At 47.7% G+C, this 12,323-nt stretch overlaps 1 protein-coding gene and 1 long non-coding RNA gene across 2 annotated transcripts in view; one reads left to right on the forward strand and one right to left on the reverse strand.

The window, feature by feature from the left end:
• FGF9 (fibroblast growth factor 9) overlaps positions 1 to 5,278 on the reverse strand; it is a 50,556-nt gene extending 45,278 nt beyond the window's left edge. Inside the window, exon 1 of the mRNA XM_020802062.3 lies at positions 4,864 to 5,278. Within this exon, the coding sequence (XP_020657721.1) occupies positions 4,864 to 5,140 (277 nt within the window). The 5' untranslated portion in view covers positions 5,141 to 5,278. The remainder of the gene's footprint in view (positions 1 to 4,863) is intronic.
• On the forward strand, positions 2,833 to 5,936 carry LOC140705596 (uncharacterized). Its single transcript, XR_013543380.1, has 2 exons — positions 2,833 to 3,929; positions 5,273 to 5,936. It is a non-coding gene; the product is annotated as an uncharacterized LOC140705596 (long non-coding RNA).
• The last annotated feature ends 6,387 nt before the right edge of the window (positions 5,937 to 12,323 follow it).

Genomic DNA, 12,323 nt, shown 5'->3' on the forward strand with positions numbered 1-12,323 from the left:
TCCACTCTTTTCAAGCTGGAACAATTCAAGTGAACTTTCTCATGTGATCTGTTGGTTCATTCTTGTAAAGGGGGGGTGTCCATGGGTGGTATTTTGGTAATTTAGGCAGCTCGGATATGATGCTCAGGACTGCAGGGGCACCCACTTCTGCATTTTCCTCTGACTCACCTCCATTTTTTTTTAATTTTTTACATGTATGAGAATAGCACTAGTAGTGTTAATAAGGTGATCTAATGTGTAAGAAGTTTAATGCTAGATCACTTCCAGAGGAGAAAAAAATTAAAATTACGAACAAACAACCCAGATGAAGACATTCCTGTGGTATATGGTACATTTTAAAAAGAATTTTAGAATGCTGCCACCTTTTCTGGAACACTGTGCAACCCTTTTGAAACCAAGCGGCTTGACAGCAAGCCATAAAAGGATTGGCAGAGGTGGGACCAGAGGAAGGAAGGAAGTAAAGGAGGGTAGGCTGTGAGTTGAAATGCAAATTGCATGGAGTGTGAACACTGAACTCCCAAATCAATCTGCAGCCCGTGTGAGCACTTCAAATTCTGCCATAATACAGGTTGGTAATCAAATCAGAGTGATTTGGCTTGCCAGTGTAGTCACAGATTTAGCTGGGATAAGAGCAAACTCCCATTAAACTCCTTTGGGCTTACTTGTGACTAGAAATATGTAGCACTGATATCAAGTACTGTAGGGCCCTAAGCACAGCATGTTCACTTTAAGGAACAAGATTGATTTATATACAATGTACAGAAGTTTAGAAAACACACGTTAAACTTTGGCTTTAAAAACAGTTATGATGTAAATTAAATAATCCATTCATTGTGTAGTTGCTACAATACTGAATGACATGAGACACCTGAGACTCTCTCCTGGAACTCCAGAGCCATACCGTGGAACTGCAATTTCCTGAGTTCCTCTGGGCAAACTACTGTATAACAAATTTTCTCCAGTTTTACTTCCAGGAACTTCGTGCTTGAAAGTGCATCTGAAGACACATTAGACTACCATGTAACAAATTGTTTGGATACAACTGAATCCAAGTACTGATATCCAAGTATATCTGATATCATATCTTCCTCCATATTTCTCTTCTGCCTCCTAATTTTTTTATCCTCATGACAAACTAATCCTTTCTTAAGTCTATTTCCCACATTTCTAATGTACCTTCTAAATCTTTCTGGCTGGGAACTGTGTTCTGTGTAAGAAGCATCAGCCAGGTTCAAGTATCCATGGTGTGCAAAGCTGACATAATTTGTCCAAACTCATCCAGGGGAAGGAACAATCATAACTTTCTAGGGCCATGAGTTTGCAAAGGAACTACTGTATACAAGTGACCTCCAGTTTCTGATATATGTACTACAGAATGTAGCTTGGCTCACTTCTTTGATCCCTTTCCAGCTCTCAGCTACATTACTAAAAGATGCCATTTGTCTGGATGATTTCTCTCTCTCTCTTTTGTGTGTGTGTGTGTGTGCGCGCACACACACACACATGTTCTTTTGAATAACTTGATGTGAACGTAGGTTGCAGGCTACGCAACCTTAGCCTACCCTTAACTACTCAAAAGTAACTTCAACTGAATTTAATAGGGCCTACTCTAAGTAAGCACATAGGTTTGCAGAATAGAATCCTCCCATAGGAGTCTGTATAGTTCATAGTTTCACATAATCTTGCACCTTACAGTACTTCCCTCCAGTAAAATGAAAATAGTTATCTGTAACTTAACAGCAAGAGTGGTGGAACTTTGGCCCAACAGACGCTTTGTTCTTCAGCTCCCATCTCCTCTGACCAGCATAGCCAAAAGGAAGGGGTTTGTGGGACACCCAGTTTATCAAGAGGGCTAAAGTTTCCTCACCTCTTGTTCACAAAGGTAACTGAAAAAAAATGGGTAAGAAATTCTACCATATATTTTATTATGTGAGCCCCCTAGCCTGACTTCAAGCTCACAAATCTTTCTAGACCTTGCATCACAACCTATTGATAGCAGAACAGCTGTATGGAGTGACCACATGCTAAACGAGACAACGTTCCTGTAATTCCTTGCCTATAGGGATTATACAGGTAGAACTTTACCATCCTGCTTGATAAACTGCCTGTCGTAAAAAAGTCCACCTCCTGCTATTAAAACGTGCTCATTCAAGAGCTCTTTCCCTTTACACCTAGTCACCCAATGATGGCTACGCCCCCTCTTTCTCCAGAATGGTGTAGTTTCTTCTACCGTTCTTAAACATAACTTTTTCTTACGATTAACACGAGTAACGTCGTTCTTAAAAATAATTTTTAAAAAAGGGTTAAAGGGCATGCCTTGGATCTAACTGCAAACATTAACTGCAGTACTGTAGGTAGTATCTCTTTTCTGCATATCAGGATATCCACTTCATGGAATATATAGTATATATTCCCTCAAGCGCGGTCCCTGCGGCTCTAGGAAGCGGCAGCTGGTGGGATGATGGCCCAGCTCAGGCGAGCGGCTGGGAGGAGAGGAAAGGGGCGGGGTGTAGGACCCTGCAGCGGCCTCCCGCTGCTGCCAAGGCAAATGCGAGAGGGAGCAGCAGGAGCGCCAGCTCGGCGGCCGTACACCTGCTAGCGGCGTGAGCCCGCGAGCTGCCGCTGGGCTCAACCACAGCGTGCAAATCTCGCCTCTTAACGCACGAGAGCTTCTGGCTTTTGATCTCGCACCAGACAATGTACCGTAAAGACCGCCGCCGCCGCCGCCACCACCTCCTTTAGCGCGCACTGCACCAGATCTCGCCTCTGCTCACCAGCTTCACGCTGGGCGTGCAAAACCACCGCGGAGCAAAGGTGTGGGTGAGAGAGAGAGAGAGAGCAAAACCAATCCCACCCCCCTTTAATAGCTTAACTTTCTCTGTTCGGGAGCTACTCGATGACTCTTTTTTTGTTCCTCCAGTCGCCCACCTCACGTTTAGCAGTGGAACTGCCGGTACGGCGTCCGCCCACGCCAGCCACCCTTCCCTGAAAATAACTTGGAGATTCTTATTGACACTTATCAGGACACAGGACGCCTTTTCCTCCCAGAAAGGGTGCCTCCTAGCCATGAAATGCATGCCCTGAGAAAGGAGCTGTCCTTGTTCGATTCAAAGCTAGGTGGGCGACCTTTCTGCTGGGAGGAGGAAGGCTGACTTAAGAAGACCTGTTCAACTTGTCCCTGCCCACCCACCGACACCCCCCCCCGCCCACCCGCCCTACGGAGCGCATCCCCTCCTTACACGGCAGCGGCATTATCTGAGCAGCCCTTAAAAGCAATAAAAGAAACACGGTTTAGATTTTTGTTCGCCATCTGGCATGAAAGCAAGACCGCGGAGGAGGGAGGGGAGATCACCCCAGGACGCTGTTTTTACGACCTGACTTTAAGTGCTGTCAGGTGGATTCACTCACAAGTTAACTCCTTCTAACAGCCGCTGGAGCCCAGCTACCTCAAGTGGCACTGTTTTCTCTCCCTCCCCCCTCTCAAACCTAATATTTGTAGTTAGACAGAGATACGTTCACAACTTTTTTTTATTTAAAGAAAGGAAATGGGTACCCTTGACCTACAGGGCGTGAAACGCAGAAGGCCCAAGATAAGGAGCCGGGAAGCGGGGGAGGGGGGGCTCGCAGGCGGGATCCCAACCTCGGAGAACTGCGTGAAGTCCTCAGAAAACCACTCTCTCGTCCACTAGCTCGCTTGCTGTCTTTGCTGAATCACCAGCCGGATCCCTCCTTGGAAATGAACTTTACGGAATGCCCTTAGGACTGCGACAGCAGAAACCTCTCCCACCTAGCTTAGATCTCCAGGAAGCCTCGCGTCCTACCAATGGAAAACGGCCGGCGTCGAGGTTGCCTCTTTGATCCCTGCCCATCCAGACATGCCACAGAGAAAACAAAGATCCGGCCCCTGCCTCCCCTTGCTTTGCAGAGCGGCAAGTATCATTCTTATTATTATTATTTCATGACCGAGAGATCTCGGTTTTATTATGCAGGCACCGACAGCAGCAGCCTTTTGCCTGTTCCCAGCCAGCTCTTGGCAGCAGGCGCGGACGGGGGCGGGAGGGGGGATTCCTCGCGGGGGTGGGCGGGAGGAGGAGGAGCGGGATCCTGGCAGGCGCTGCTTTGCAGTTCTGGCAGGTGGATGGAAGCCGCTCCTAACGGGGCGAGAAGAGGTAGCAAGCCGGGTAAAGCTGCACTCTCTTAAGAGCTCTCCCTTCTTTTCTGGAAGAAAGCAAAGGGATTTCCCCAGCACCAGCCTATACCCGTCAGCTCGGAAGTTAAGTTTCTCTGGGCGGCATGACTGATCCAGACCCGGCTCTAGTTAAGCCTTAGACCCACTGAAATCAATTCAACTCAGATATGTCTAACTTGTCCGATAGAAACCATTGGGGCTTAAGTCTGGCTCCAGTCCAGCTCAAGGGGTCAACGGCAAATGTCCATGAGATTTTAACTTCCCTGGGAAACATAAAATGGGCTCTATGGCACGGCCAGATAAAAATAATCTCTATAGCAATCCTCTTCCTAATATTGTTATTTACTACTAGTGGTAGCATCATGAGCTCTATTTGCCCTTCAGCAACACAGACCTAGGAGGGCAGGTCCGTACATTTCATTCTTCCCAACTTGTGGCTCTTTGGTTTAAAGAACTCTTACTTGGAGGTTTGCAGAGGTGTCTCTTGTGATGCCATCTGCAAAATCCGGAGGCTTTTCCTCTTCAGAGGTGTTCATTAACAACAATAACAATAATCCTCACCATCGACTCCTCCTCCTCCATCCCATTGCCTCCTTACAAAAGAAAAACCAGACCAACTTTCTGTCCTTGCTCTCCCCCCCCCGGCCACCAGAGGGTTAATCGCCCATACCTACCAAATCTGCTGTGGTCTTGCCTGGTTCCTTGGATCGTACCATTGGGGAATATTTCTAAATGAAATCCAGTCCTGCAGTAGAGCTGTCTCCGCCTCAGGATCCCTTTCAAATGGTCTAGGTCCGTCACGGCAGGTCCCCTGGGCAGTCCACCTGCTTCGGACTGCCCCAGGTGGTCGCTTAACAAGACCGGGCTATCCGCCGGCAACACGGGCACATTCCCAAAGGGTACCGCATCTTGTACACCGAAATAGTTCCCAACTTCACCTAAGGGAGCCATCAGGAATGAGGGGGAGGGAGGGAGAGGGGGAGGGAAGGAAGGAGGAGGGGGGAGGAGGAGGAGAATCCCTTTTTTGCAGCAAAACTGTAATGTAGGTGACCAGAACCAAGATTTTCTCCCCTTTTCTTCCAGGGAAAAAAAAAAGAAAGAAAGAAGAAAGGGAAAAAAAACCTGCTTCCACTCCACCGCTTGCAGTTACATTGAGGGGAGGGAAATGTTCTTGCTTTTTAATCCATCAACAGCAACAATATTTTTTTTCAGGAAAGTAATCAGCTGTTTCAACTGGCCTCGGGTTCAAGGTCAAACTGCTGCTTATCTTAAGAAAGGACCACCACCGCGTCCGACTCGCCCTGTGACATATTGATCAACGCCTCCGGTGTTGGGTCTCGAAGTCTTAAAGCGAGCTCATTTAGGTAATAATAATATTTTCCCCGGGGCTCTCTTTCAGCAAGCGGTCAGGTCTTCTGCCCATCCGGCCGTAATGAGGATAAGAATCCGTAGTTTCTCCATGGGGCTCCGGAGCAGAATGACCATCGCAACTTCGGCGCCTTAGGCGTGAAAGAGGGAGGTGCACACATCGATTATTGGCAGAGACATGGAAGATGCACGGGCGACGCCAGGATTTTTTATGGATTCGGATCTCAGGAAGGCATGCGCTGTTTTTACTCTATAACAGACTGCATACATCAGCCTGAACCCTGCAAGGAGAGGAAGGGAGAGGAGGAGGAGGAGAAGGGGGAGGAATCTGACATTTCCCAGATCAAATAAATTGCCCCCCTCGGGGAAAAAAAAGAAAGGGGGCTGCTTGTTTTAATAATATAATTTTTGAGCGCAGGAAAAAAAAACTTTTGACGTCCAGATCTATTATCCAGAATTCTTGGGAGGTTCAGTAGATGCCCCTCGGTTTAGCCTCGCCGACGATCCACTCCGAGGCACGAGAGAAAAAGCAGCAGCAGCAGCCAGCCAAGCCTCTCGCCCCCCAAGTGCTGCTGCGCTTTCTGCTGGGTTGCCTCTCGGAACAGGTGTAGCTGTCTCTGCAGGGCTCCCCGAGCGATGTGAGATATACTCCAGCTCCCGAGCTGCTGCTGCTGCTGCTGCTGCTGCTGCTCCTGCGGTTCTCTCTCTCTCTCTCTCTCTCTCTCTCGACTGTGGCTCTTGCATCCAAGCACGCAGAGAAAAGTGGCGCAGGAAGAGGCATTGGGCTGGGTTTAAGGTAGTCCAGCTTGCGGGCGGCGAGCGTTTCCCCCCAGGTCCTAGCGCTCAACGGCACTTGCTGCAACAGAACGCGGCAGCGGCGCCCTCTCTGCCCGAGCCTCAGCCGGCGCGATGCCGTGCAAACGCCTCGTGCAAGCCAGGAGGTCGCTCGCTCGCTTTTTTTAAAACATATTTTACTGCTCTGCGGCACTCCCGGCTCGGCGGCTGGCGGCGAGAGGAATAAATGCACATGGACCAGAAACTTTGAAGCTGCAATTAAAAGCTCCGACCTCCTTCCTGGGTAACGGCCAGCAGAGAAGCAAGAGGCCTCGCTGGAACCCCAAGAAGGGGTGGGGGGTGTCAGGATCCCAGCAAAGAGGGAGATTAGGAGAACGAGTGTGTCCAGGTGGATTGGAACTAGTGGCCTTGGTCATGGGGAGGAGGGCGCAAGGAAAGCCTTCGGTCGGATTCTTTGCCCGTTTCTTGGCCGGGAGAACCCACGTTGCTTGCTTCCAAATTACGTTAGCAAATAACTGTGCCCAGCAAAACCTGCAGTTTACTAGCAGCCCGAGCACTACGCATGTCTACTCAGAAGTAAGCCCTATTGCAGAAAGTCTCTCTGCCCATTAAGTTTAAATAAATGTGACCTCCCCGCACGACACACACATGTCCCTTGCGGGGATTGAGAGTGAAGTGTGCGCGGGATCGGGACTTTCAGACACCAATACACCCGACAGGAATTGGCGCCCAGGCTATTATGTGAACTGAATCCCCCTCCTTCCCCACCTGCTGGATCATAAAAGGGGATATTTAGTAGGCTACTTGGTGGGCATCGGATTTCTCCGTGAGGACCCCTGAGAATCTTGAGATTGCTCGGCACCCTTTTCCGGGAGTACGTTCGATCTGGTTCAGTGGATCTTTACTTTTGAGTAAACACGCGCTCGGTTGCTGTCCTAAGCTGGCGCTCGATTCCGCACAGAGGGTGGGGTGTCCGGTGTAGTCGGCGGGATTCTCCTTCTATTGCCTCCAGGGCCTTAGCGGCCATTTGCTTTACGGGGCGGCCCCGAATTCACCCCCGGCGCCCTGCCCCTCTTTCTGCAGCGACCCAAGGCTGCTGGAGAGAGCAAGGCTTTCCCCGGGCGGATGAGCCGGCGAGGTTGGCGCGGCCGAAATGCGCCCGCACGTTGGGAGCCGGAGCTTCTCGGTGTGTCACCACGTGCTCCGCTCAGCCGGCGTGGGCATTTATTTTTATTTTATTTTTATTTATTTTTGTTCGCGCACGTCTGCTTGGCCAGACACCGGCGGGCAATTGCTCTGGTTGCCCAACGCCGGCCACCTTGAGGGCGGGTGGGATATGGGCTCACCTCAGGGTCAGACGATTCCTCAGCCAGACCCTCCTGCCTGCCTCCTTAGCGAAGGTCAGGGCTGTAACTAGGATGGGACCGCTGGGGCTGGGCACCAAAACCAGCAAAAACATCCCTGCCCCTCTTCAGTAAGACATCTTTTTGAGGGGAACGCCTCACTCTCTTTTCCCTTTTGGTGGTGGGCTTCTGTCCCTCTTATAGTGCACCTTCACACACAGGGAAGGAAGAAGCAGCAGGTAGACATGTTCTTGATTTGGTGGGGTGTGTGTGTGTGTGTGTGTGTTTAATGGGCTCCTCAGCTGAATTGTGGAGTGAATTAATGAGTGGTGGAGTGAGTCCAAGACTGCCTGAATGCCTCCTAGACTCTCCCAGAATGAATGTCTGAATGCTTGGCTCACTCTGTGTGTGACTACAACCTTCACTCCTGGTTCTGCTCACCTATGGCTGCTATATGTTCCAGGGCCATTCGTCATTGTCTTTTAGTCATGTCCAACTCTTCGTGACCCCATGGACCACAGCACGCCAGGCCCTCCTATCTTCCACTGCCTCCCAGAGTTGGGTCAAATTCATGTTGGTAGCTTCGATGACACTGTCCAACCATCTCGTCCTCTGTCGCCCCCTTCTCCTCTTGCTGTCACAGTTTCCCAACATCAGGGTGTTTTCCAGGGAGATTTCTCTTCTCATGAGATGGCCAAAGTATTGGAGCCTCAGCTTCAGGACCTGTCCTTCCAGTGAGCACTCAGGGTTGATTTCCTTTAGAATGGATAGGTTTGTTCTCTTTGCAGTCCAGGGGACTCTCAAGAGCCTCCTCCAGCACCACAATTCAAAAGCATCAACTAACTGCCACTGCCCAATCATGGCATGAGTTGCATGTTATCAGCCCCTGCCAGCCAATATCCGAACGTTGGCAGATTTGACAGGTGTAACTGCTGCCATCACAAACTGGGAGGGAGACCCTTATTTATTTATTTTATTTTATTTATATCCCGCCTATCTGGTCTTACGACCATTCTAGTGGTCCACCTTAGTCAATGGATCTGCTCATTTCAGCTCACTTCAGCCGTTCAATTGCAGTGATCCAAACCAGAGTGAGGTTTATTACAGCTCAGCCTTCAGTTAAAATCTTGTGTGTGCCAAGGTTCAACGGGCTTTCTTGGAAATAGGGGTGGCTTATGGCCTTCAGTGAAGGGGGCACCTCACCCCAAGTTTGGAGAGGGGGAGGCTCTCCTCACTTGGAAGCAAAACCCTCACTCGGGTAAACTTAGAAATAAGCTGAATCCTTGATCAACCATGCTTAAAGTAATAACAAAGATAGTGTGCTGAAACACTTGCAGAGTACTTATGATTAGATGGGAAAGCTTAGCAGTCTGAGGTTTTGTGTGTTTCATGCTGAAAACTGTAAAGCTATACATGTCATCTTGGCAACAGTGGGGTCCCTGTGACCTCACTGTATAATTGTGGCTTTTAGGTTTAAGACCTTTAATGAACCTTTATTGTTCCTGAAAGCAGGCCAGATTATGATGTTCTGAAGTCCCATAGCATTGTGTTGCTGCTGTTGTTAAAAAAAAAACCATTTTGGCCAGAATCCTGTTGCATTATGAGATTGCATAAGAGCATTATGGAAGGAGCAGGAGGCATTGTGCTGGCTAGCGTTTGCACTCCTGGCAATTTCCTGGCTGTGCAATAAGTGGCACAGAGGGGTGTGCAACAGACAGCTGGCCAGCTGCAAGAATCATTCTTACTATTGGCATTTTGTAATAAGATTTTGGCAGAGCTTTTTTCCTTGTCTTTTGATATGCTTTTATTTCATTTTGTTGAATCCTTCATAATCAGAAATTCTGAAATGTAGCTTCCCTGGCTTGTGCACACATCTGGCACTTCTGGAAAGATTCAGTAAGTCTGAATCTTTCCAGATACTGCAGTTCAGCTAAGCTGTGAGTCAAAAAGAATAGGAGTAGCCTAACTATCAGGCAGAGTGGGATATTTGCATCTGGGAGGAGACATTGGGAGGCAGTAACAATGTGTTAGAGCAGGGATCTTCAAACTATGGCCTTTTTATCCAGCCCAGGCATAGGAAGGGGACTGAAGAGGGACCCAAGCAATCCCCCACCCTTTCCTCCTCTTCCTATTCCCGGGCAGAGGTAGGAAGGGGAGGGGGAGCAAACTCTGTCAGAAGCAATTCCCCCCCCCCCCAGGATCGCTTGGGTCCCACTACCCTCCATTGGCCCTCGAAAATGTGTAAAATATATGACCCTCATACTGAAAAGTTTGGAGACCCCTGTGTTAGGGGAAAGACCCAGGTTCCATGTGGTCTGTCCTGCACTGCCTAATTTAGCCTTTAGGTGTAGTAGAGGATGGTATTGTGACCAAGCTATGAATTTTAAAAAGATTCCACTGCTTCTCCCTTTGGCTTTTGCACACGTAGTGCTGATTCAAAGAGGAAAAACGCTTACAAAAATGCAGAGTCTTAATCGCACTTACTCAGAAGCAAGCCCACTGAGTTCAGTGGGGCTTATTTCCAGCAAAAACAGTGTAAGACTGCAGTATGAACCATCTGCAGCAGCTGGTTCAGATTCTTCCCAGTAGGGGATTCTTGTTCTTCCACTCAATTGCTTTATGCAGTTGTTTCAGAATAGAAAAAAACATAGTTCCAGGTCTGGATATGGTCCATTTCATTTTCACAGAAAACCAGGAAGTCAGAGGACATTCTGTCTTCTCATTTTTAATCCTTGCCTTGGTCTGTCTCTGTTTTGCTGTACCTAGGAAAATAAGAGGCTCTTTCAAATGAAATCTCCATAACCGGAAACTTGTAAGAAGTGGCTTGATTGTCATCTGTCAAGATGTTTAGCTCTACTTTCTTTCCTTAAGGCAGTGGGTTGGGTTAATGTTCCCTCTGGTCGTTTCTTATGCTTGCATTCACCTGAACAAAGGCTGAGGCATTAGGTAATTCTGTAAGAGTTACTCAAGCAAACTTGCCTCTCTTCTGCATTGCTCACACACTCTTTATGTAAAACTGGGGCACTGTTCCCCAGTTTATACTCCCCCCCCCCGCGCCCAAAAGGTCATGTTCTGGAAGTCTTGTGCTGATTTATTTATTTTGATTTTCTGTAAAATTAATGACGTGGTTTCAGCCAGTTGAAGAACTCCAAACCATCGAAGACAGATGAGAAATCTGGGGCCATTCAGACATTGTTGGAGTCCAGCTCCCATCATCCCTAGTCAGCCTAGTCTAGGCTACATAAAGGAGGATGAGAGTTGTAGCCCAGTCATAGGTTCCCCATCCTGAGTGGGGTATGCAGGAGAAGGGCTTCTTTAATTTCTGAAAATTGCTGACATCACATCATTTGCAAATATCCAGTAGATTTGTGTATGTGTGAATCAGCCAGGCTGAAAGTAGAGTTAAAAACAGAGCTTTGATAAAGTTATTTTTGCAGGTGACTACTGCTCCCCAAATTCCTGGTCAGCATGGTCAGAGATAATCAGCACTAGTCCTAAACTGATAAATGGGGGGGGGGGGGGGACACATTTAGTCAACCTTGCTCACATAGAGGCATGAAGTAAATTTTAGGACTAGGCTAATTCTGTCATCGGCTGGAACACTTGACTCTTTTAGATAAGAAAAATAATTTTCCTGCCAATCCACTTTTTCCTCCATTGATTATCCATGAGCAGCCATTGTCTAGGAGCCCAAACATCTTGCCAGGAGCATGGATTCCAGACCTGTTGCTTCCGCTGCTTTCTCATGTGAACACCGTGCATTGTACAGTGAGTGCACTTGAAGGAGATCAAGGCAATAGCGACAGGAATGTAATTCATAGATCACTGAATGGGACTAAGCAGCTTAAATTCAAGTGTAGTGCTTTAAGTGGCATGTGGATTGCACCACTCTCCCATATAATGTGAAAGGTCAAAGGTGGTTTCAGGAGGAATACATTTACAATGCAAATCCATGTGTGGATTACTAAAATGCAAATCTTACCATGTCCAGAGTGTGGCTTACACCCAATTAATCACTGCTTTGGAAGATGCCTATATTGAAGAATCTCTTGCTGCCATAGAAGCATTTTTCATGAAAGATCAACATTGCACAAGTGTTATATATAAACACTGGCTGGTTTAAGTATCTGGTTGTGGAGCCAGAGGTTGGGAGTTTGATTCTCCACTATGCTTCCTGGGAGAAGAGCTAGCCAGTGTGGCCTTAGGGAAGCTGTGCAGTGCTAGGATGCCCCCAGAAGCAGGGAAGGATAAACCACTTTTGATTATTCTCTACCTACAAAGGGTCACCATAAATCATAATTGACTTGATGATTATGATGATTTAAACAGAAGGCACCTAGCTGCAGGTATTCTGTAAATGTCTTTTTAATTATAAGTACCATGCTAGCTGTCTATTCAGTCTGTACACAGAACATATATGGAAAGCAAAACCAGATTAAGATGAAGGAGGGGTGGAAACTGATGGAAGAAGCATCAATAATTTAAGATCTGCAGATGACCCCATCTTGCTGGCAGAAAGCAGCAATGACTTGAAACAACTGTTAGGGAATGTGAAAGAAGAAAGTGCCAAAGCAGGATTGCATTAATAAAACGAAAATTATAATTAAAGAAGAACTTCACAATTTTAG

The sequence above is a fragment of the Pogona vitticeps genome, chromosome 3, assembly GCF_051106095.1.
Source record: "Pogona vitticeps strain Pit_001003342236 chromosome 3, PviZW2.1, whole genome shotgun sequence".
NCBI classification, from domain to species: Eukaryota; Metazoa; Chordata; class Lepidosauria; order Squamata; family Agamidae; genus Pogona; species Pogona vitticeps.